Source organism: Prionailurus viverrinus, unplaced genomic scaffold (genome assembly GCF_022837055.1).
Source record: "Prionailurus viverrinus isolate Anna unplaced genomic scaffold, UM_Priviv_1.0 scaffold_61, whole genome shotgun sequence".
In the NCBI taxonomy this organism is placed as follows: Eukaryota; Metazoa; Chordata; class Mammalia; order Carnivora; family Felidae; genus Prionailurus; species Prionailurus viverrinus.
The window spans coordinates 912,352-938,704 of NW_025927623.1; the positions used below are offsets into that span (position 1 = coordinate 912,352).

Here is a 26,353-nt window from a genome sequence, read left to right on the forward strand (position 1 = left end):
AAAAAAGAATTTCATAGTAGTTTTGAGTTAGACTCTTTTCACTCCCTTCCAAACTATAGTGTTTTATTCATGCAGGCTGATGTCCTTACAACAGAACTGGAAACTACATCTTCAAAATGTCTACACCTGGATGCAAAAAATCAAGTTCTTCAAGAGTTATTATCAATGAAAGCTTTCGAAGAAGAACGTGTAAAACTAGAGAGCAACAACAAGTTACAGCAAGAAGTAGTAAAATTGAAACAATTTATGGAAATGAATATGGTAGAACACAGTCACATGGAAAGTATAAACGGGAGATTGAAGAAAGAGCACGACTGGAGATAGTAGAAAAGTTACATGAAGTCAACCTGTTTTAACAGGTTAATTGATTGATCTGTAATGTGCTTTAATTCATTTTACTGCAAATTACATTTTGGATAGATGTATTGTAGGGGTTTCCTCTACTTGCTTTATGGTAATTTGTAGATTTCTGGAGGCATTTGTTCCTCCCTTTAAAGATTTCAGTTTTCATCATTATTCCTACTAAATCGAGAGGATAAGAAAAAATGATGATTTAAACAACTAGTCTCACTATGAAGAGGAAAAGAAAAATTATGATTTCAAAATTGCACTGTACTTGGATTATGCTTAAGTTTATTGTTGACCTTTAAAATTTTCTCATTGATTCTATTATTTGAATTATCAGATTGCGTGAATACTAATACAGGAATGTTTGAACTTTAATTTTATAAATCATGTTTAATTCAGTTGACATTGATGATAGATATTGTACACTTGAGCTTTTTTTCATTTAAAATTTCTCTCTGAAACATTGACTCAGAACTAAAGGAAACAGGTATAATTAATTATTCAGATTATACCTATTTTGAAACTATCGTGTTAATTTTTTTTTCATTAGGCACAAGCAGCAGCTCGACAAAACTTGGACCAGTTAAGAGAAAATGACCATGCTTCAATGAGAAATCAAATGGAACTTAGAATTAAAGATCTGGAATCTCAGGTCTCTACAATGAAGACTTCTCAAGATTCTACTAAAACAGAGTTGGAAACCTACAGGCAACTCTACCTAGAAGAATTAAAACTTATAAAGTCCTTGAGAAATATGCTGAACAGGTAAGTCAAAACAGAATCATAGACAAGAAATTTAGCTCATTAATTTGCCTCTAAAGCATAATTTCTGTGGAGCCAAGATCATGAGATGAGTAGGAAGTGAAAGCCAACTAGATCGTGTTATTTTGGAAAATGAGGTTTCTAAGTGAACTTACCTTTGAAATGTTAGTCCAGGACAGTTTGCATCCCTCTTCTTTTTTTTCGGTTTTACAGGACCTCTTCCCCCCACCCCACCCCCGCACCCCCCCCCCCGTATATTTTCCATTGATCAGATCTGCTAGTCTTTAAGTCCATTGTTCAAAGCTTTCTCATTTAGAAGCGTATTATTATAAAATTGCTTGTCAGAATTACCCTAAATAGAAATGTCGGTGAGTTCCTTTTTGGAAGATTACATCTTTAACCGAAAAGATCAAGTACTACTACTACTCATCCTGGCAGCTTGGTACATTTATTCTCTTGATTGTGACCTTTGGTATGATTACTAGAGTGGGCCTTGAGAAAAACTATCCTTTATGCTTTTTTCTACTTTACATAAAGGCATCCAGGTGAAATACAGAAAGACTCACACAGGGCTGAAGGGTAGTATAATTCCCAAAGTGGCTAAAAGAGCACCATGGTGGGAGGGAGGCATGTGGAAGACTGAAGACAGAAAGGGCAGATTCTGCCTCCAGTGCCTTGGTAACTGTTATGAGCTAATTGCCTCTGTAGCTGTTTTAGTTCTTTCTGATCACACGTCTGTCATCTGCTATCTCCCCTAGAGATTGTTGGTCTCAATGATTCCTCAGTGTCAAATGCTCAGTTTCTTTGAGATAATAAGTGAAATGTACAAGAGTGGTGAAAGCAAACGCTTGAAAATGTCTTTGAGGGATGGTTTAGTTTTACATCTGTAAACAGGTTTACTAAATATAAGTATGTATATATAATGGCATCTTGAAGGATCCTGTCAGTACAGCCATTCCAGAAGACAGCAAGTATTATTTGTTAACCCATGTACCTCACTGATAGCCACTTCTGTCCCTTCCCTAATTTGAATTGTTAGTTAGGAATCCCCCTGGAAACATAAGTATTTCTTTAGAACAATTTTAAAAGTATAATTTTAGATAGTAGGTGTGCTCTGTCACGTGTTCAGTGTTAAAACACTGTTCAATGGCAAATGCTATTTACTATTATGGACACTTAAAAAAATGTATGTCATTTAGGAATGATTTAGGGAAAAAGTAAATGTATTTGTGTTTTTTACTCTTCACAGGACTAATGAGAGACTGTCAGAGAGCAATACAAAACTTCTTGTGGAGAGACAGCAGCACCAAACTTTACTCAGGACCCTTACTATGAGTCCAGGCCTGGAACCACCTAATTGTGGAGATTTTGAAAATAATTTAGTGCTCAATGGAAACCTTACTCCAAGAGGAAACTTAGTGATTCCTACCTTAAACCCACTGCCATCATATGACGACAGGGAGACTTCCTTGTGGGAGGTTAGGTATATTATCTGTTTTAGTTTGGGTTTCAGATATCGGATATAGTTGTTGCTTTTAATTTGGTGAAATTCTGAGTTGTTTAAGGAACTAACACATAAGAAGTAAAAGTCAGCATTATATGTGCTAAGAAATAACTGAGGTAAATTATACATATATATATAATATTATATAATATATAATATTATATATATAATATTAATATAATAAAATATAATATATTATAATATAATATATAATATATAATATTTAATATAATATTAATATTAATTATATATTATTAATATATTAATATATAGAATATATAGAATATATATATTAGTCCCTTGATCTCTCATTTTTTTTTATATATGAAATTTATTGTCAAATTGGTTTCCATACAACACCCAGTACTCATCCCAAAAGGTGCCCTCCTCAATACCCATCACCCACCCTTTCCTCCCTCCCACCCCCCATCAACCCTCAGTTTGTTCTCAGTTTTTAACAGTCTCTTATGCTTGTCTGTCTCCCACTCTAACCTATTTTTTTTCCTTCCCCTCCCCCATGGGTTCCTGTTAAGTTTCTCAGGATCCACATAAGAGTGAAACCATATGGTATCTGTCTTTCTCTGTATGGCTTATTTCACTTAGCATCACACTCTCCAGTTCTATCCACATTGCTACAAAAGGCCATATTTCATTTTTTCTCATTGCCACGTAGTACTCCATTGTGTATATAAACCACAATTTCTTTATCCATTCATCAGTTGATGGACATTTAGGCTCTACCCTATGACCCAGCAATAGCACTGCTAAGAATTTATCCAAGGGATACAGGAGTACTGATGCATAGGGGCACTTGTACCCCAATGTTCATAGCAGCACTCTCAACAATAGCCAAATTATGGATCTCTCATTTCTGAGAGATACTTATTTTTATTTTATTTTAGCGAGAGAATGAGTGAGTGCATGCAGGGGAGGGGCAAAAGGAGAGGGAGAAAAGGAATCCCAAGCAGGTTGCATGCTCAGCACAGAGCCAAATGTGGGGCTCAGTCTCAAAACCATGAGATCATGACCTGAGTCAAAATCAAGATTTGGACACTAAAAACAACTGAGCCACCCAGGTGTGCCACAAGAGACACCTAGCATTAACTGTATTCTGTAAATATAAGTAAACTTACCCATGTTAAATTTCTTGAAAGCTTTCATTTAAATTTGATTTTAGAAAGTAAATGTTATTGCCTGGTAACCACAGGAACACTTAGATGCTTGGACTTATTTTCAGTTGGCAGTGGTTCATAAACATTTGAAAGTTTTGCTATAATCCAGTTTTTGCACCCCTGTATGTCAGTGAATGATCGTCCTCTGAACACTTAACGACATATGAATGTTTACTATTTAAAAGAATCCAGGGGGGTGCCTGGGTGGCTCAGTCAGTTCATCATCTAACTCTTGATCTCAGCTCAGGTTTTGATCTCAGGGTCATGAGTTCAAGTCCTCATTGGGCTCTACACTAAGCATGGAGGCTACTCTAAAAAAAAAAGAATCCATGGTAAGTCCTTTTTATGAATTAAATCAACTTGTAACACTAAAAAGGTTAATTTCTCCTTTAAGTTAAAAGTTTTGCTATTTTCTTACACGAGAATACATCTTTAATTGCTTTCTTATTTATGGCACTCTTTTTCTTTTTCCTTTTTTTTGACTTATACCACCTTTGTTTCTATTTTTATAAAATATCTTGATGAGTGATTGTAGAGCGTTTTATAAATAGCTAAATCAAGCAAATATTTGAATTTTTAAAATGAAGCTTTTATTTCTTCAAATGAGTTCTTTGCCCCTTTGTCTTTTCTTTTTCTGGAACCCCTTGAATGCAAGTATTATTACACTGAATGTTGTCCCACAGGTCCCTTAACCTAGCCTCATTTTTAAAATTCTTTTTTCTTTTTGTTTTTTGGCTTGAATGATTTCTACTACCCTGTCTTGCAAATTGTTGATCTGTTCTTCTGCATCTTCTTATCTGCTGTTGATTCCCTCTAGTGTATTTGTCATTTCTGTTATTGTATCCTTCAGCTCTGATTGGTTCTTTTTTATATTTTCCATCTCTTTGTTGATGTTATCACTGGATCCATTCATTCTTCTCCCGAGTTCACTGAGCATCTTTATGACCGTTACCTTGAACTCTTTATGAGGTACATTACTTATCTCTGTTTCACTTAGCTTTTTTTCTTAGGTTTTGTCATGTTCTTTCATTTGGAATGTACTCCTCTGTGTCCTCAGTTTGTCTGACTTTCTATGTTTGTTCCTAAAATGGTTCCTTTAAACTTTTTCTCTCTTTCGAGTGAGCGATGCTTTTGAACAATGTACATTAATTATGAAGTCAAGGAAGAAGAGAATGTTTCTGTAAGTGTTGTATAGTCATTTTTCTTGGTGGAGCTGTGACAAGTGACACTGGGTAGGCGGCAAGTAACCCTGCTCTTCTCTTTCTAAATTCAGAACACAGGAGACAAGGAGATGGAGAGAAACTTAGTAGCTTTATTACTAATACACACTAACAAATTGGAGGATATGATTTAGGTTATGTTAGCCACATTGGGCTTCCTCCCAAATTGGGCACTTCCCCACACAGTTGTAAATTGAGAAAACAAATGCTTGACCCCCACCCCGGGGGCCGGGTGCTTACCACAGAGCTGAGAGCAGACCCAAATTCATGTTACTGTGGGCAGGCACATCTTTTCAAAGAGGAGATTCAGAAACACGTAAGCACTGCTTAGCTCCTTCTCCCAAATTCACCCGTTAGGTAAGTCTCCCTTCCCATTGGGAGGGAGTCAGAGATAAGTCCACATGTGAGAAGTGAAGGTTCACCTATAATTTCCAACTGGATTTAAATTATAAATAAAGTGAATTGTGTCTTTTGTACATACCAACAAATGATGAGAGGTTAGGCAGAAGCATTCTAGAAGTGAAAGAGAAATCTGTGTTGGGTTTTAAATTTTGCTATAAATAACCACACCATGGGTTCACTCATTTGTTGATTGATTTTGATAAAACAAATTTTCTTTGGAAGGAATAAATAATGCTTTCAGGAAGAATTTCCTCAGTTTCAGCTTACTTGTTTCACCTAAAGATTTTCTCTCTCAAGTTGTCTGTCCTGTGGTTTAAAAAAATTGTGCTTGCGGTGCCTGGGTGGCTCAGTTGGTTAAGCGGCCAACTTCGGCTCAGGTCATGATCTCGCAGTCCGTGAGTTCCAGCCCCGCATCGGGTTCTGTGCTGACAGCTCAGAGCCTGGAGCTTGTTTCAGATTCTGTGTCTCCCTCTCTCTGACCCTCCCCCGTTCATGCTCTGTCTCTCTCTGTCTCAAAAATAAATAAACGTTAAAAATTTAAAAAAATAAAAATAAAAAAGTTGTGCTTAAAAATTGACTGCTACTAAACGGAGTTAACATAATTTCTGTTCCTTCATTTTCATTCATGACTTTAAAATTTGTAATTTAGTTAGAGAGCTACTATTGTGTGCCTCATACCTAAGCATTACTGAGCCATATGACAAAGTTTTATGTATTCATTTTCTCTGAGTTATACTTAAAATACACGTATTTTTCCTGACTATGAGGAAGTAACTGGCATAGAACTCTAGGCTTGGTAAGACCACAAGTGTATTCCTGGTCTGCATCTAGTTGGTTTCATGACCTCAGGCAAAGTACACTCTCTCTGAGCCCGTTTTGTCTATTAGGCAAATTCGGGATTTTGACTAAATTAGTGACTTTTATACCTTCAAAATAATACTTTTCAAAGCATAGAACGTAGTTTTTTTTTTTTGCATTAAACTGTATTGTGTAAAACAGAGAGAAGTAGAGCTGTCTAACTAAAGGAGAGATGGAGACTATGGCTGTGACTTCCTTGTCCCTCAATCCTGCAGTGTCCCCAACCGAACCCTAGATTTCTATGGGCCATATTTGAATGCTAACAGTTAATGAGAAAATCCTTCTAATTAAAAATCCTTTAAAAATGTTCTTTGAATTAAAATTTGCTGATATATAGTTTTTCTGTGTATAATTTTCTCACCCTCTTATATTTCTGATCAATGGAAAGGAATACATAAAAGTACACATGTGTTCTTATTCATGGATTTAAAAGCTATTTTCACCATCTAAACACAGTTTTTACCTAGATATAAACATAAAGGTCACAGAGGTAAATATTTAGGAAAAGAGCTTTTGGGGAAAAGATGCAACATTACCTTGGTAGCTCCTTAAGTCATGTCATATAAAAAACGTGGTTTATATCTTATATTGTATTTATTAATGGTAACATAAAATCGTTTGAATACAGCCTTCCCCCATCATCTGGCATTGAGTAATTAGTTTTATAAGTCTGGTATAGTCATGTTGTCCCATTCATTTTATAAGGCCTGAATATAATGCTATTGTCAAAAAAGTGTTATGGTTCCTCAAAAACTTAAAAATAGATATTCATTAATTCCACTGCTGTGTATTTACCCAAAGAAAATGAAAACACTAATTTGAAAAGCTATATGCATCCCTATGTTTATGGAAACATTGTTTGTGACAACCAAAATAGGGAAGCAACCTAAGTGTCCATGGAGAGATGAATGGATAAAGACAATGTGTAATATGTATACAATGAAATATAGCTCAGCTATCAAAAAGAATGAGATCTTGCCATTTGTGACAACATTGATAGACGTAGAGGGTATTATGCGAGGTGAAATAAATCGCAGAAAGACAAATAAATACCATCTGATTTCACTTACATGTGGAATATAAAAAAAAACAAAACAAGTGCACAAACAGAATCATAACTACAGAGCACAAATTGGTGGTTGCTAGAGGGGCAGTGGGTAGAGAGGTATGGGCAAAATAGATGAAGGGGAGTAAGAGGTACAAATTCCAGTTATAAAGTAAATAAGTCACAGGAATGAAGAATACAGCATATGGAATATCGTCAATAATATTGTATTAATGTTGTATGGTGACAGAGGGTAATTACACGTACGGTAGCAAGCATAGCATAGTGTATACAATTGTCCAATCTGAATTTGTATACTGAAAAACTAGTGTAACATTGTATGTCAACTATACTTCAATTAAAAAAAAGGTATTAGGGAAAACAGTCTCTGAAAATATTGGGAAACATGTCAGCCAAAACATTTGTCCTCACACCTAAATTTGTAAAGACATTGGAATCCTTATCACCACAGTGTTGATTATGTCCTGTACACTATTTTGGAGCCTGTTTGGGGCATTCAGGGAGAGGCTACCTTGTCTAAGAAAGATCTAAATAAGTACATTCTAGACAGGAACAGTTGTAATATACAGTTGACCTTTGACCAACATGGTTTTGAACTGTGTGGGTCTACTTTACTTACACATGGATTATTTTTGGATACTCTACAGTACTCTAAGTGTATTTCCTCTTCCTTCCGTTTTTCTCAATGTCATTTTTTGCCCTAGCTTATTCTACTGTACAAAACATGTATGAATCGACTGTTTATTTTACCAGTAAGGCTTCCGGTCAACAGTAGGCTATTAGTAATTAAGTTTTGGGGGGATGAAAAATTATATACAGGTTTTTGACTGTACCCCACCCCTGTGTTATTCAAGGGTCACCTGTAGTTGGAAATATTCGTACACATTTCATAAGTAAGTGGATAACCATAACTTTAATAAGTCAAGTGTTTCAAAACTTGGTCCTAATTTGGAGAAAGGAAACAAAGTTACAATTGAAAATTGTATATTGTTTTCCTTATCTCTAATGGAGAAAGTTATAAATCAGAAGCTAAGTTTGAAAACTGTTGTAACCCTCTATTTTTCCTTTCTTCAGAGATTTTCTGAAATCTTTGTGTGCATATGAAAAGAAATAAGTGTTTTAGTCCTAACACAGATAGCAAAATATTTTTACTCAATCAATCTTTTGCCAGTAGAATTTCCACATGACAGTAAGACAGTCCCACTTTCTTCATTTTATATGTGTTTAAGAGTCAGTCCTGAAAAATTAATACCAAAAGTATTCCTTCAAATTTTGTTTTTCTAAAAGTGAAAAAAATGGAAAGCCCATTTTAAGGAACAATTCATTAAGGTAAAAAACTGATTAAACTTTCATAAATGGCAGTTTTTCTAATCATTTCCAAGTAATAATTCAGTATGCAATATGATTCTTGTTTAAACTTTTTTGTACCACAAAGATCAAACATCACCTTTCAGAGATTATACACATTCAATAGATCAATATTAATTGTGCTTTTTATCAGATTCACTTAAATAGCATTATATATATAATATACACATATTATATATATTAATATAATACACATATTATATATATAATATACACATATATACACGTATACACACACGTATAAATGTATATATATACACGTGTGTGTGTGTGTGTGTGTGTGTTGTGCATGTATATATGTATCTGTTCTCTGTTATCTAAAAATAAATAAAATAGGTAGGAATTTATTTTATTCATGTGATAGGTTTTCTGTTTAAGCAAACCCTAACTTTGGTTTAATCTCTACAAGTATTATTTCAAGACCACATGTCCTAAGCTATATATAATTCCTACCATGTCTTATGTTTACCTTACACATTCTAAATAATTTTTGGCTTATTTCAGATGCAGCGGGAGTTGGAGGAAAGAATAACCAGAGCACTAGAAGAAGGTATGTTGCCAAAATGTATGAAGTTAGATACCATTGATTTCTGAAATAAACTATAAATAGTAAATGGCATCCCTTTCCATTGTTTGGATAATAGATACTACATTCACATTTTTTTGTACATATCTAATAAAAAATGTAAAAGCATGAGTATAATGAAGAACACACTTCTTCCTCATTTAGTCCTCATGTGTCATAGCTCTTTTAAAATCTCCCACAAGTCTAGGGGCAAGCGGGTGGCTCAGTCGGTTGGGCGACTGATTTCAGCTCAGGTGGGTTCAGGCCCCACAGAGGGCTCTGTGCTGAAAGCTCGGAGCCTGGAGCCTGCTTCAGATTCTGTGTCTCCCTCTCTCTGTGCCCCTGCCTGCTTGTGGTTTGTCTCTCTCTCAAAAATAAATAAACGTTAAAGAAGTTTTTTCAATCTCCCTAAGTCTATATATCTGTTATTATTTCTGGCGACAATCTTCCTTCACTGGTGCCATCTCTATGGAACTGTCAACCTGCACAAGTCTCAGAAAAGGTGTGCTTTATCAAATTGTTGTTTCTGCTAGTGATAGAAGACCCAAAAAGCCAAAGTCATCTTAGTAATGCTTGGTTAAATAATTAGAGGTCATATAGCTGCCATTGACAGGTAACGGGTTTCAATCTTCACTCATTGATTTTGTCATTGCTTTTGCCCTTGGGTAAAACTTCAAATTCCTTAGCATGGAATGAAAACACGCAAATCAGTTTGCTTCTTGCCAGATGATTCAGCCTTGTCTCTCACTCTTTGCCCTACTCTGCTGCTTTGCTCTAGCACCTTGTCAAACTAAACTACTCATAATTGCACAAGTGTTCTTCCTCACTTCTAGCTCTTTGTATGTGCTTCTTCCCTCAACCTAGCATACTTTTTCCTTGTCCTTCAGGACACAGTATTGCTGTGTTTTATACCTGTCACTTACATCTGTATAATTGGCTCTGTTTGGAAATGCCTGTTTGATTTTTCCGTTTATAGTTTATGATTGTTCAGGGTGGACTGTGTCCTCATCTTGTAATTTCACCTTGTAATGAAGAAACCAGAAACTCTGACATTTATCCACAATAGCAATTAGTTCAGTGTGCAACCCTGAGCAAAATATATTTAATACTAACCTTGGGTTTCATATTGCAGTTGTACGTAGGTATTTTTCATTTTTCTTAACACTCATAAAGGCCCCAACTTTCTTTTTTTTTCTTTCTTTTCTTTTCTTTTCTTTTCTTCTTTTTTTTAATCACTTGTAGTGAAAATTATTTTGGAGAAAGAAGATAATTCTTTCTTTTCCTTTTCAGGTGCTACCGAATTTGAATGAGGATCCTGTAGAACGCCTTTAGTATCTACTGATGATTCAATTCTAAATCAAGATCCAGTATGGAAAGTGTCACGAGAATATGTACAGATTTTGAACAAAAATTATATGATTTGAAAAATAAATAGAAAAAATTTACTGGATGCTTACCAAACATTTTCATTGTTTCCCAATTGAACACACTATACGGCAAAGTCTTGATTAAAGGAAAATGTTTCTGTATCATATGTGTGTAATGAAAATCTTTATAATATTTTAAACTATGTTTCTTGGCATCTCATTAACTTTTAAGCACATTTTGTACGTGGAAACCAGCACTAGAGGGTTTTACATACATCAGACTGCTCCACTACCAGCAGTTTGAACAGCACCCAAACAACCAAGTTGTCATTAATACTTCAGTACTGTTCATGGATGGCTTTTTGTATTTTCCAATTTTTATGACTATATGTGGGCCTAAAGATTTAGACATTATTTTGATGTATTCCTGCTATGGCTATTGCCAATGTTTGTACATATTACATTTTTTTATAGTGCCATAAAACCTATCTACAATTTTAATTGTTAACACTGACTCCTAGCTCTTTCCACATGGAGAAATAAGATTTGCCTAAGGCTTTTCACCTTTTCTATTTATTTATTTTGATTTGCTTTTTAGAAACAAAGAGAGAAGAAAAATTAGAGAGAGAAAAAAAAGAACTCCCCCCCCCCACCCAGAGCCATTTGCAAGTAAATTGCTAATGGGATGCCTGATTCCTGTAGCATTTAAATCCTACAAGTCAGTACATTCCACATAACTACCATACAACCTTCACAATAAGAACATTAACTCTTATACACTCGACTCTTAAACAATGGGGTTAAGGGCTCTGACCCCGCCCTCCACAGTCAATAAGCCATGAACAACTTTTGACCCCCAAAGACTTAACCACTACTATTACCAATAATCTTTTGTGTATATATCATACTCTATTCTTAAAATAAAGTAAGCTACAGAGAAAAATACCATGACAAAAATTATAAAAGAAAATACATTTCCAGTACTGAAAAAAAAAAAAAATCTGTGTGTAGTCAGCGCACCCATTGAAACTGTTTTGTTCAAGGGTTCAGTATAATTCTATCATTTATTCCTCATAATTCTTTTTAAGTTTGGTCACTTATCTATAGTATACGTTATACCAAGGAAGGTCCTGCTCAGAGCCATGTATTGAATTCAGTCATATGTCTTAGTCTCTTTCACTCTAGAACAGTTCCTTTGTCTTTCCTTGACTTTCATGATTTTTAATCTTTTGAGGACTAAATTCCAGTAATGTGGAATGTCTTTCAACGTGGATTTTTCTTAGGTTTCCTTATGGTAAAATTCAGATCATACATTTTTAGCAAGAGTATCACTACAACCTACACTTTGCATCCTATCAGGTGACCTACAATTTTGATTTGTCCCCATACTGGTGATGTTAATGTTGGCCACTGGAGGTACCATCTTCCAGGTTTCCACTTTCCAATTATTTAGTATTTTATGGGGAAGTACTTTGAGACATGTAAATATCTCCTTTCTCAGATACCCTGTGCCAGTCCACCTCTTCTGCAGATGATTTGCCCCCCTGCAGGTTCTGAAAACCCACGCTGGGCTATTCTTCCCCTGTGCAGATGCCTCCCTACCTTGTTCAGTCTGTGATACTTCATTATTCTATACCATTCACCTTTCAGGGATGCTCTCACTTGAGCTCGAACACTGTGCAGGGTGACTGTCCCACACTAATGCCTTCCCCATTCTGTCTAAGCTTCAACACCTCACTCTGGACTCCAACTCCATGCCTCTGTTTCTAGGACTGGGAACTAAAATGTTGGGGATGAGAAAGAAGAAAGGAAGGAAGGGCTCCACAGGTCTTTTATAATCAACTTGGCAAGCTCTCCAAAGCCGTTTCTCATTGGAATTGCATCGAATCGGCCAACAGTTTGTAAGGAAAGACATTTATTATACCGATTTTTCCAAACAACTAGTCTTTTAATTGTCTAAGCTTATTCCCCACAATATATTGTTTCTTACTCAAGTGTTTTATCTGCAGATTCCTTGCATTTGGTACATGCAGCGACATAAATCTATAAATAGTGGCATTTTTGTTTCCAATTCCTAGAGCTTTCTTTTTTTTTTCTTTCCTACTACAAGAATGACGTTGAGTAAATGTGAGGATAGTGAGTGTTCATGTCTTCTTGAAATTGCAACATGTAACAGTAGTTTTCTATAACTATGTAGATAGTGGGTTTTTTAAAAGTGTATGTCTTTTATTAGTCTCTTAGTTTGCTCTTGCCGTTTACAACAGATCACCATCAACACAGTGCCTTAAAGCCACACGCATTTATCTCACATTTTTATGGGCCAGAAGCTAAGCAATGGCTTAGCTGGGTCCTTTGTTCAGGGTCTCACAAGGCTGTAGCCAAGGTGTCCACTAGAATGCGCTTCCCCATTTGGGTGCTTCAACGGGGAAGAATCTCCTTCCAAGCCCATTGAGTTTATTTTTAAGAGAATTTCCTTGTGACTGCATGACTGGACTCATTTCCACAGCTCTTTGCTAGCTGTCGGCTAGTTGGAGGCTTAGGTCCTAAGCGTTCCCAGACACTTGTCTTAGTCCTTTTGGGCTGCTCTAACAAAATACCATAGGCTTATGAAAAAAAAAAGTTTTATTTTTCACAGTTCTGGAGGCTGGGAAGTCCAAAATGAAGGCACTGGCAGATGCAGTGTACAGCAACGGCCTGCTTCCTGGTTCGTGGATGCTGGTCTTCCTGCTTGGCGCAGGGCCAAGGGAGCTCTCACAGCCCTCCTTTATAAGGGCATTAATCACATTCATGACGGCTCCACCTTCGTGACTTCATCATTTCCCAAATCCCCCTCTTCTAAATACTATCACGTTGAACATTAAGAGTTAACACATGAATTTGGGTGAGTGGGGACACAAATATTCAGCCTAGAGCAAGGCTGTTCCTTGTTCTTGGCCACGTAGACTTCCTCAATATGGCCGCTTAGTTTAGGAGGCCAGCAAGGAGAATGTCACTTCAGAGAAGGCTCAGTCCTCCTTCATGTGAAGGGTGTTCACGTGATTAGATCAGGTTTGCCTAGCATAATCCTCTTTTGATTGACTCTGAATTAACTGAATTATGTCTGCAACATTCCTTTATATTTGCCATATTGTAATAGCTAGAGTCAAGTCACAGATCTTAAGAGAAAAGAATTATAAAGAAAAGGTGACAACACTAAAGGGCAGATATTATGGGGTCACTTAGGGTCTTTCTGCTACAAGTATATTAAGGAAGTTCCCTTATAATACTAGTTTTCTAAGTTCTGTCATGAATGAATATTGAATGTGAAAAGATGTTTATTTCACATCTATTGAGATAATTTTTTTAACTGTTTATTTTTGAGAGAGACCAAGCAAGCCAGCAGGGGAGCGGCAGAGAGAGAGGGAGACAGGATCTGAAGCAAGCTCTGCCCTGACAGTGGTGAGCCCAATGCGAACCCCACGTGGGGCTTAAACTCACATACTGTGAGATCATGACCTGAGCTTAAGTTGGATGCTTAACCGACTAAGCTACTCAGGTACCCTGAGATAAGGTTTTAAAATATTTGTGAATGGGGGGAGGGGCCAAGATGGCAGAACAGCATGGAAGTTTTGTGTGTGTCTCCCATCCATGAAATACAGCCAGGCCAACACAAAACCATCCTACACACCTAGAACACTGATTGGAGGACTAACAGAACAATCTGCACAACCTGAACCACAGAATTCAGCAGGAATTTACCCCAAAAGAAACAGCATGAAGAAATGACAGCCAGGGATTTCACCAACACAGATACAAGCAAGATGTCTGAACCAGAATTTAAAATCACAATAATAAGAATATTAGCTGGGGTCGAAAATAGATTAGAATCCTTTTCTGCAGAGATAAAAGAAATAAAAAATAGCCAGAATGAAATTAAAAATACTGTAACTGAGCTGCAATCACGGATGGATGCAGGGGCGGCAAGGATGGACAAGGCAGAACAGAGAATCTGTGATATAGAGGACAAACTTATAGAGAATAACGAAGCAGAAAAAAAAGAGGGAGATTAAGGCAAAAGAGCACGATTTAAGCATTAGAGAAACCAGTGACTCAGTAAAAAGGAACAACAGCAGAATCATAGGGGTCCCAGAAGTGGAAGAGAGAGAAACAGGGGTATTAGGGTTATGTGAGCAAATCATAGCGGAAAACATTTACGAAACCTGGGGAAAGACACAGACATCAAAATCCAGGAAGCACAGAGGACCCCCCCATTAGATTCAACAAAAACCAACCATCAACAAGGCTTATCATAGTCAAATTCACAAAATGCTCAGGCAAGGAGAGAATCATGAAAGCAGCAAGGGAAAAAAAAAAAGTTCCCTGACCTAAAAGGGAAGAGAGATCAGGTTTGCAGCAGACCTATCCACAGAAACTTGGCAGGCCAAAAGCAGTGGCAGGATATATTCAGTGTGCTGAATCAGAAAAATATGAAGGGGCGCCTGAGTGGCTCAGTCGGTTAGGTGTCCGATTTTGGCTCTCGTCATGATACTGCGGTATGTGAGTTTGAGCCCCATGTTGGGCTCTGTGCTGACAGCTCAGAACCTGGAGTCTGCTTCAGATTCAGTGTCTCCCTCTCTCTCTGCCCCTCCTCTGCTCATGCTCTGTCTCACTGTCTCTGTCTTTCTCTCTCTCTCTCTGTCAAAAATAAATAAACATTAAATAAATAAAATAAAAAAATAAATGCAGCCAAGAATTCTTTATCCAGCAAGGCTGTCACTCAAAATAGGAGACACAAAAAGTTTCCCAGACAAACAAAAATTAAAGGAATTTGTGACCACTACACCAGCCCTGCAAGAAATTTTAAGGGGGACTTTCTGAAGGAAGAAAAGTTGAAAAAATATATATATACACACACACACACATATATATATATATATATATATATATATACCAAAAGCAACGAAGATTAGAAAGCAGAGAACACCACCAGAAACTCCAAGTGTACAAGCATAATAATGGCAATAAATTCATATCTTTCAGTACTCACTCTAAATGTCAGTGGCCTCAATGCTCCAATCAAAAGGCATAGGGTAACAGAATGGATAAGTAAACAAGGTCCATCTATATGCTGTTTACAGGAGACCTAGTTTATACCTAAAGACACCTTCAGATTGAAAATAAGGGGATGGAGAACCATCTATCATGCTAATGGTCAACCAAAGAAAGGTAGAATAGCCATACTTATATCAGACAATCTAGACTTTAAAATAAAGACTGCATCAAGGGATGCAGAAGGGCATTATGTCATAATCCAGGTGTCTATCCACCAAGAAGACCTAACAATTGTAAATATTTATGCGCCAAATGTGACAGCACCCAAATATGTAAATCGTTAATCACAAACATAAAGAAAGTCATCGATAGTAATACCATAATAGTAGGAGACTTCAACACCCCACTCACAGCAATGGACAGATCATCTAATAAAAAAAAAAAATCAAGAAGGGAATAATGGCTTTGAATGACACACTGGACCAGATGGACTTAACAGATATATTCAGAACATTTCATCCTAAACCAGCAGAATATACTTTCTTCTCCAGTGCACATGGAACGTTCTCCAGAATAGACCATATACTGGGACATAAATCAGCCCTATGTAAGAACAAAAAGATTGAGATCATACCGTGCATATTTTCAGACCACAACACTATGAAACTCGAAATCAACCACAAGAAAATATTGGGAAAGGTAACACATACTTGGAGACTAAAGAACATCCTACTAAAGAATGAATGGGCCAACCAAGCAGTTAAAGAGGAAATGGAAAAATATATGGATGTCAATGAAAGGGATAACACCACAACCCCAAACCACTGGGACACAACAAAGTCGGTTATAAGAGGAAAATATATAGCAATCCAGGCCTTCCTAAAGAAGGAAGAAAGATCTCAGATACACAACCTAACCTTATGCCTTAAGGAGCTGGAAAAAGAACAGCAAATAAAACCCAAACCAGCAGAAGACAGGAAATAATAAAGATTACAGCAGAAATTAATTCTATCGAAACAAACAAACAAACAAACAAAAAACAGAAAAATACCAGTAGAACAGATCAATCAAGCCAGAATCTGGTGCCTTGAAAGAATTAACAAAATTGATAAACCACTAGCCAGTCTGGTCAAAGATGAAAAAAGGAAAGGACCGAAATAAGTAAAATCAAGAATGAAAGAGGAGAGATCACAACCAACACAGCAGAAATAAAAACAATAATAAGAGAATAGTATGAGCAATTTGCCAATAAAATGGGTCATCTGGAAGAAATGGACAAATTCCTAGAAACATATACACTACCAACACTGAAACAGGAAGAAATAGAAAATTTGAACAGACCCATAACCAGTAAGGACATCGAATTAGTAATCAAAAATCTGCCAAAAAACAAGAGTCCAGGGCCAGATGGCTTTCCAGGGGGGATTTCTACCAAACATATAAGGAAGAGTTAGCACCTATTCTCTTGAAACTGTTCCAAAAGATAGAAATGGAAGGAAAACTTGCAAACTCTTTCTATGAAGCCAGCATTACCTTGATTCCAAAACCAGTCAGAGACCCCACTACAAAGGAGAACTATAGACAACTTTCCCTGAGGAACATGGATGCAAAAATTCTCAACAAGATATTAGCCAACCGGATCCAACAATACATGAAAAGTATTACTCACCACGACCAAGCGGGATTTATACCTGGGATGCGGGGCAGGTTCCATATCTGCAAAACAATTAACATGATTCATCACATCAATAAAAGAAAGGGCAAGAACCATATAACCCTCTCAATGGATGCAGAGAAAGCATTTGACAAAATACAGCACCCTTTCTTGATAAAAAGCCTCAAGAAAGTAGGGAGAGAAGGAGCATACCTCTAGATCATAATGCTAATATCATCCTCAGTGGGGAAAAATGGGAGTTTCCCCTCTAAGGTCAGGAACAAGACAGGGATGTCCACTCTCACTACTGTTACTCAACATAGTATTGGGAGTCTTAGCCTCTGCAATCAGACAACACAAAGAAATAAAAGGCATCCAAATCAGCCAGGAGGAGGTCAAACTTTCCCTCTTTGCAGATGACACGATGCTCTATATGGAAAACCCGAAAGATGCCACACAAAACTGCTAGAATGGATTCCTGAATTCAGCAAATTTGCAGGATATGAAATCAATGCGCAGAAATCGCATTCCTATACACCAACATGAAGCAACAGAAAGATAAATCAAGAAATTGATCCCATTTACAGTTGCACAAAAAGCCACACAATACCTAGGAATAAATCTAACCAAAGAGGTGAAAAATGTATATACTGAAAACCACAGAAAGCTTATGAAAGAAATTGAAGAAGACACAAAAAAATGGCAAAAAGATTCCATGCTCCTGGATAGGAAGAACAAATATTGTTAAAATGTCGATACTACCCAAAGAAATCTACATATTCAATGCAATCCCTATCAAAGTAACACCGGCATTCTTCACAGAGCTAGAACATATAATCCTAAAATGTGTATGGACCCAGAAAAGGCCCCAAAGAGCCAGAGCAATCTTGAAAAAGAAAACCAAAGCAGGAGGCATCATAATCCCAGACTTCAACCTATACTACAAAGCTGTAATCATCAAGACAATATGGTACTGGCACTAGAACAGACACTCAGATCAATGGAACAGAATAGAGAACCCAGACATGGACCCACAAACGTATGGCCAACTAATCTTTCACAGAGTAGGAAAGAATATCCAATGGCATAAAGAGAGTCTCCCGAGCAAGCGGTGCTGGGAAACTGGACAGCGACATGCAGAAGAATGAACCTGGACCACTTCCTTACACCTTTCTTACACAAAAATAAACTCAAAATGGATGGAAGACCTCAATGCAAGACAGGAAGCCATCAAAATCCTCAAGGAGAAAGCAGGCAAAAACCTCTTTGATCTTGGCCGCAGCAACTTCTTATTCAACACGTCTCCAGAGGCAAGGGAAACAAAAGCAAAAATGAACTAGTGGGACCGCATCAGACAAAAAGGCTTCTGTACAGCGAAGGAAACAATTAGAAAAACGAAAAGGCAACTGACAGAATGGGAGAAGGTATTTGCAAATGACATATCAGATAAAGGGTTAGTATCCAAAATCTACAAAGAACTTCTCAAACTCAACCACCCAAACAACAAATAATCCAGTGAAGAAATGGGCAAAAGACATGAATAGACACTTCTCCAAAGAAGACATCCAGATGGCCAACTGACACATGAAAAAATGCTCCACATCACTCATCATCAGGGAAATAAAAATCAAAACCACACTGAGCTAACCCCTTCTGCCTGTCAGAATGGCTCACATGAACAACTCAGGCAACAACAGATGTTGGCGAGGATGTGGAGAAGGAGGATCTCTTTTACATTGTTGGTGGCAATGCAAGCTGGTGCAGCCACTCTGGAAAACAGTATGGAGTTTGCTCAAAAAACTAAAAATAGAACTACCCTACAACCCAGCAATTGCACTACTAAGCATTTATCCATGAGATACAGGTGTGCTGTTTCGATGGGACACATGCACCCCATGTATATAGCAGCACTATCAACAATAGCCAAAGTATGCAAAGGAGCCCAAATGTCCATCGATGGATGAATGGATAAAGAAGATGTGGTATCTAGATACAGTGGAATATCACTCGGCAATCAAAAATAATGAAATCTTGCCATTTGCAACTACATGAATGGAACTGGAGGGTAATATGCTAAGTGAAATTAGTCAGAGAAAGACAAAAATCATATGACTTCACTCATATGAGGACTGTAAGAGACAAAACAGATGAACATAAGGGAAGGGAAACAAACATAATATAAAAACAGGGAGGGGGACAAAACAGAAGAGACTCACAAATATGGAGAACAAACTGAGGGTTGCTGGAGGGGTAGTGGGAGGGGGGATGGGCTAAATGGTCAAGGGCACTAAGGAATCTACTCCTGAAATCATTGCTTCACTCTATGCTAACTATTTGGGATGTAAATTCTGAAAAATAAAAAATTAAATTAAAAAAGTAAAAATAAAAAAATAAAATAAAGTATTTGTTAATGTGGGGAATTACATCATTTGCTCATGTTAAACAAACTTTGCATTTCTCAGATTAACTGAATATAGTTGTGATTTCATTCGTTTTTTTTTCTTTTCATTATTTTATTTTTTTATGTTTATTTTTGAGAGAGAGAGACCGAGCGTGAGCAGGGGAGGGGCAGAGAGAGAGGGAAATGTGGGATCTGAAGCAGGCTCCAGACTCTGAGCTGTCAGCACAGAGGCTGACACAGAGCTCAAACCCACGAACTTCGATATCATGACCTGAGCTGAAGTGGTCAACCAAGTGAGCCACCCAGGTGCCTCTATTTTATTTTATTTGAGAGAGAGAGAGAGAGAGAGAGAGAGAGACAGAGAGTCAGAGAGCGCACACAAGAGTGGGGGGGCAGATGGAGAGAGAGAGAGAGAGAATCTCAAAAAAGCTCCAGGCTCAATGCGGAGCCAGACGCAGGGCTCAATCCCATAACCCTGGACTCCTGACCTGAGCAGAAATCAAGAGTCGTATGCTTAAACCACTGAGACACCCAGGCGTCCCTTGGGGCCTACATTTTCATTTGGCACTGGGCCCCACAAATTCTGTCACTGCAAAGTCCCCACCAGGCCACATACCCCCTCCCCCACCCCACCCAACCTCCTCCCACAAGACCCTCCCCTCGACCCCACCGCACACTAGTCTCCCTCAGAATGAAATCCAAACTCCTCTCTGGGCCCACAGACCCCGCCATTCTAGTCCTGGAATCTTTGCTGCCCTCGCCGCCCTCGTCCACACGTCTCCAGTCACAGTCCCCACCTGTCCGTCTCAGGGTCCTCCCACTGGCTGCTCCTCAGCCTGGAATGTGTTTGCCTGCTCAGAGGAGCCCACCTGGCCCTCCAGCTACAGCGGCTGTCCCCTGCCCATGTTTTCTTCTCCCCAGCACTCACAGCGGAAGCTAGCCATCTCCTTGTTTACCTGTTCATGGTTTGTCTCCCCCACCCACACCCTGGCGCTCAGAATGTCAACAGGAGAGCAGGGTCATCTTAAGCCTGCAAGCCTCAGTCACCGGTCACCAGGCACAGTGGAGCCCCACCCCCTAGAACAAAGCCTGGCCTGGAGCAGAAGCTCCCTAAACAACTGGTGCCTGAGGACACACCTTGCCAGAGAAGTGATGACAAGTACCATCTAGTGTGGGGCGGCAGGCCCGGCCAGTGCGAGCCCATACATGGCAGGGTGTTCTCCCCTGATCCAAGGCCCAGTGAACCCCCCCCCCACTCCCTGCACTCCCCACCTGGATCCTCAGTGCCCCTGAGATCAGCACATGGTGTCGGGCAGTGCCAGTCCCTCCCACCAGGCTCCCCCATCCTCCAGGGGGACAATGTACAAAGGGCCACTTCAGCAGGGAGCTTCAGCTCCATCTCTAGCCCACAGGCCTGAGGTGGGGGAGGGGAGGGTGTGCCCCAGCCCTCTTCTGTCCTCTTGGAGCCTGCTCTAGCACAGGGCCAGGAGGGTGACAGATTCAAGCTATAGTGCAGAGAGGCTTTGTTACAGGAGCTGCGCCTTGTGGCCTGGGGGAAATGCCCTTGCACAGCGAGTGGATGAGACACATCAATGCACAGGGTCGGCGGTGAGCCAGTGCAGAGGGCGGTCCCCGTGTACCCAGGTAGCAGGAGTGGAGTGGCGCTCCCCCATGTGTACAGGGCACAGTTGCGAGGTGCAGCCGTGCACTCAAGAGGCTAAAGTGCTGTAGGGTGAAGGGAGAGAGATGAGCAGACCCGGCAGGGTCTGGGCCAAGGTAGAGGGCAGAGGCCTGGGCTCAGAGTTGGCTCCCATCCTGCCTGGTACCCTCTGCCGCAAAACCAGGCACAAAGAAATTGCTCAAATTGTGGTTCCGGAAACCTGAGCTGATAACCCGAGATATGACCATCCACCCAGTCTCCCAGGCGAGGAGCCCGGCAGTCATCCAGAATCTGGCTTCTCGCTGACCTCGAGCTCCCCATTGCCAGGCACATCTATTCAATGCCCAGGTACTCGTCATCCCACATGGCCCCCTGTGCCACTGTCCCACGCTGCCTGCGCCACCATCCACGCTCACCTGGACAACAGCAGCAGCCTTGCCAGGGAAGGGGCTCCTGGCTTGAGCCCCACGAGCCTAGCAAAAGCCACATCTGATGTTGTCCCTCTCAGCTTGGAACACCTGCTCCCAGGATAAAGTCCAAATCCTCTAGGAGGCTCCAAGTTTCTGTGTAATCTTTCACTCCCTGCCAAGGTAGGCTCAGCTGAACTGCACTTCCCCCAGACTGAGGAAGGACTGAGCTGCCTCACCCCTGGCCTGCCCCCCAGGGCTCCTCACCCTACACTGGACGGTGCTGACCAACTCTCCTGGGGCCCCAGCACAGAGCCTGATGCAAAGGAGGTGCTGACGACAGCCTCCCTCCGCCCCCAAATCCACACACCTGCAGCTGCAGTCAGTGCTGCTGGGCTCTCACAACTGGTCTGGGGTTGGAAAAAGTCTAGTCCTGACTGGGCAAGGCACACCCCGATGAGGTGGCTCATGTACAGGAACTCGATGGGTCCCCCACAATGGGAGTGAAGTGGTGGAGAGCAGAGACACGGGGAAGGGCTCCAGCCTTCAAAGCGCTCTGAGCAGTATGGCTGATGGGCCGGAGGAGACCCGGCAAGGAAGGAGGGGAAACAGGAAGGGATCTCAGTTCACCCCTGGGTGCTCAGTTCACCCCTGGTTCACCCCATCAGTGCCTGGCACCATGCCCGGCTGCTGCCTGCTGGCTCAAAGGAAGGGCTGGGACCCTGGCTCTGCCCCCCGCCCCCACCTCTGGAATCCTACTCTCTTGGAGGCAGAAAAGCGGGGGCTGGTAACACTGCCTCACGGGGATCTGGGGAAGTGACCAGGCTGCTCCTGGCCCAGATCCTACAGCTCCGGCTCTCTGGGAGCCCAAGCAAGGTCTTCCACCTCCTTCAGGAGAGGTGGCCTGGAGCAGGTGCGCCTGGGGAGCCTCTGTGGAGCGGGAACATAGAGCCCTTTCTCTTTTCCCTTTCCAATCCAACTCTGCCCACCCCTGCCTTCGAGGGGCCGTGGCGCCCTCGGCTCAGGACCCGACCGTCTCCACCGGGGGACACTCAAGAATCCCTCACCAAATGGCACAGGGCACCATGCAGGGCTGTAGGCACCGGGGGCTGCTCCTTCATATGGAGCCGCCAATCTGTTCTTGCTCCTCTGATTAGTCTTTTCCCTCTGCTAGATCCCGAGAGCATTCCGGAAAAGGGCTGCAAGTGCCCAAATGTCCCACTGAGTGTGAGAAAGAAGAGAAAGGAACAGCAGTGACCAGACCATCACCACAAGTGGACAGAGTCATTCAGGAGTCAAGTGGAGGCGGAGATGGAGGCGGAGGGCCAGGAGGAGGGCGTGGATGGAGGGGCTGCGGAGCGGGTTCCCTGGGATGCCAGGGTCAACTTACCCATCTCCAGCCTGGTCTCAGCAGCGCAGGCAACAGCGGCGGCGGCGATGGCGGCGATGGCTGCCCAGTCCTCGAGGCCCCGGCGGGGAGATGCTGGCGTCTGCTGCAGTCTGTGACCCCCATCTCGGGCTCGGGCAGAGGCTGAGGCATGCGCCCGGCATCGCGGGCATCGCGGCCCCGCGCCCGGCCCATAGCCCCGCGTCCCGGCCCCACCTCCACCCCTTCCCACGGTCCAGGCACGGCGGCCAGGCTGCACCCTGGGACGCGGCGCGCGGAAAGGGCCCCCCGGGAGGGTCGTGTGGGGTGAGAGGGGTGCCAAAGGCAGGCCGGAACGCGGCGAGCATAGGTGCTGGCTCCCGCCTGGCTTGGCAGCTCCGGACCCCGCCCCACCCCCCACCGGAGCCCCCTCCCGTCCGTTCACAGTGCCCAGCTGGGCATGGGAGTGGGAGCCCAGTAGTCTCCCTGGCATCCGGCCCCCACCTCCCTGTCTCGAAGCCCCCAACCCCCGGGCCCGGGGTTCCCGCTCCCGCCCCTAGGGTCATGCTCAGGGAGGGAAGGGGCTGTGGGAGCCCTGAAGGCGTGAGGGTGGGGGGGATTGTGCCGGCAGCGCGGAGTTCAAGGCGGAGGGCCAGGAGTGCGTGGATGGAGGGACTGTGGCGCGGGTCCCCCGGGACGCCAGTGTCAACTCACCCATCTCCAGCCTGGTCTCAGCAGCAGAGGCAACAGCGGCGGCGGCGGCGTTGGCTCCGCGGCCCCCGGAGCTCCAGGCTGGGAGATGCTGGCTTCCTCCGCAGTCTCTCGTCCCATCCCGGGATCCGGTGGCGGCTGCAGCGGGCTCCAGGCTTCGCGGGCGTCGCGGCCCCGGGCCCGGCCCCTATCCCCGCCTCCCGCCCCACCTCCACCCCTTCCCGCGGTCCAGGCAGGGCCGCCTGGCTGCACCCTGGGCCGCGGCGCGGGGGAGGGGCCCCTCGGGAGGCGCGCGTGGGGCGAGAAGGGTGCCGAGGCGAGACCCGAGCGTGGCGAGCAGAGGTGCCGGCTCCCGCTGGGTTCCGCGGCTTGGGACCCCGGCCCACCCCCCACCGGAGCCCCCTCCCCTCTGTTCGCTGCCCCGCGCTGGGCCTGGCGAGGGGGGCGTCGGAGCTGTGGGTACCGTTGACAGTTAGGCCTCTGTGCGCATGCGCAGTGGTTGCCTCTTCTGAAGTGCGCAAGCGCGCTTGTGCCTGGCGGTATTGCTTGCTGCCGGTGACTGAGAAGTGGCAGCTACCCAAACGCGGATCCTCACTGCTGGCGTGTTGTGGCCAGGCGGGTTTGGCCTGTCTCCGACGCTAGTGTTGGGCTCGGGAGGTAGTGGAAAGGGAGGGCGGGGTGAAGTCTCTGTGGAGCCCGCCGGCTTCGCAATGAAGAGGATTTGGGGGTTCGGGAGGGAGAAGGGCATGTCGCCCTTGGGCTCTGCTTCTGGCTTGCAGAGGCAGGGCAGGGGCGTTGGGCAGAAGAACAATACAACTGACAACTTGCTGCTGGGTTACCATGTCCAAGACAGAGATCTCAGAAAGATCCACAAGGCTGCCTGCGTGGGCACCGCAGCGCAAGCGCAGCAGATTCTGTTCTTGGGGGGAAATGGCGTGGATGATAGAGACAAGATGAACAGGTAATAGGGGCTTGGAGGCTGGCAGGGAGGAGGTGGGACGGACCTGGGAGAAGAGCACACCTGGCCTAGCTCTACCTGTGCATCCGAGCCCTCCCTCGGGGGGCTGGGTTCTCTTCCCTCCTGAGGTCCCGCTGCCCCTCGGTCGTGGGAACCCTACGTGGTCTAGCACCAGGCCGACAGCGTGAGCGGCAAAAACAAAGTCTTCAGCTGCCCTGGCACGTACCCGGTAATTCCTGAAAAGACCACTTGACTCTCAAGTTTGACGTGATTTACCCAAATTTCAATAGTAATACACACGAAATTAAGTGTCGACAACATGTTGTTTTTAATGGATTCATTTTTATACCATAACGTCATAGAAAAGTGCATAATGAAATAATTCCTGTAATCAACTTCTGGGCTAGAAATTCTTGGGACAAAATCCAGTACCCAGTTTATGTCTGTGTACACTTAGGTGTGTGTGCTATTTCCTGAGGGACCTTGGAAGGACATTTTGAAGTGGAAGATGGCTCTGAATAGGAGGACTCCTTTGTCTCAAAATGTGTACCCTTCCTGTATTTGTCAGTGTTAGGTAAAGCAAATGAAAGCATCCTGGTTTTAAGAATTTTGAGCTACACATGCTCTTCTTGTGATGTCATTAAGGAAATTTTTGGACTCACTGTCTTGTACATCTGAAACTGATAGAAAACGGTATGTTAACAAACTGGAATTAACCTAAGAACTTATGTTTTTATATAGGAGGTAGATTTGCCCTTCCAGATATCAAAATGTACCTGAAATTTCCACAAATTATTCATTTACTCACAGCTGAAAAGACAGATAAAGGTGTGGTGCAGAGTAGAACATGACCAACGCTCAAATATACTTAAGACTTTAGAATTTCATACTGGTGACATTTCATATTAGTAGGAAAAGGTGAACTATTCATAAGTAGTGGAGAAACAGCCTATTTGGAGAAAACTTGTTAGAATTTTATCTCCCTAAAATAAGTTCCAGATGGGCTATAAATTTAAAAATTGTAATATGCAAAATAAGAAAAGTAACAGAAAAAAATCCCACAAATGCCTATTTACCCATCCTAAGAATGACTTGAAAAGCAAGACTTTTGGGGGGTGCCTGGGTGGCTCAGTCAGTTAAGCCTCTGACTCTTGATTTCGGCTCAGGTCATAATCTCAGGTGTTCGTGGGTTCAAGCCCTTCGACGGGTTCCCTGCTGTCAATGTGGAGCATGCTTGGGATTCTGTGTTGCCTCTCTCTCTCTCTCTCTCTCTCTCTCTCTCTCTCTCTCTCTCTCTGTCTATTTCTCTCTCAAAAAAAAAAAAAATTGGGGCCCCTGGGTGGCTCAGTCGGTTAAGCGGTCTGACTTTGGGAGTCATGATCCCGTGCTTTGTGGGTTCGAGCCCCGCTTCAGGCTCTGTGCTGACAGCTCAGCTTCTGTGTCTCCCTCTCTCTCTGCCCCTCCCTTGCTTGCACGCTGTGTCTCTGTCTCCCAAAAATAAATAAATATTAAAAAATATTTTTTAAATCAAGA

The 26,353-nt window shown here is 42.2% G+C and overlaps 2 protein-coding genes across 2 annotated transcripts in view; both read left to right on the top strand.

Annotated features, from left to right (window-relative positions):
- The first annotated feature begins 678 nt into the window (after positions 1-678).
- On the top strand, positions 679-10,731 carry LOC125159785 (ankyrin repeat domain-containing protein 26-like). Its single transcript, XM_047848408.1, has 4 exons — positions 679-1,113; positions 2,360-2,588; positions 9,205-9,250; positions 10,556-10,731. Exons 1-4 carry the CDS (start codon positions 956-958, stop codon positions 10,573-10,575), a joined length of 453 nt encoding a protein of 150 aa, XP_047704364.1. The 5' UTR covers positions 679-955; the 3' UTR covers positions 10,576-10,731.
- Positions 10,732-19,687: 8,956 nt separating this feature from the next.
- LOC125159768 (ankyrin repeat domain-containing protein 26-like) overlaps positions 19,688-26,353 on the top strand; it is a gene marked incomplete at its 3' end in the record, with an annotated part of 71,515 nt that continues 64,849 nt past the window's right edge. Inside the window, exon 1 of the mRNA XM_047848393.1 lies at positions 19,688-19,693. The remainder of the gene's footprint in view (positions 19,694-26,353) is intronic.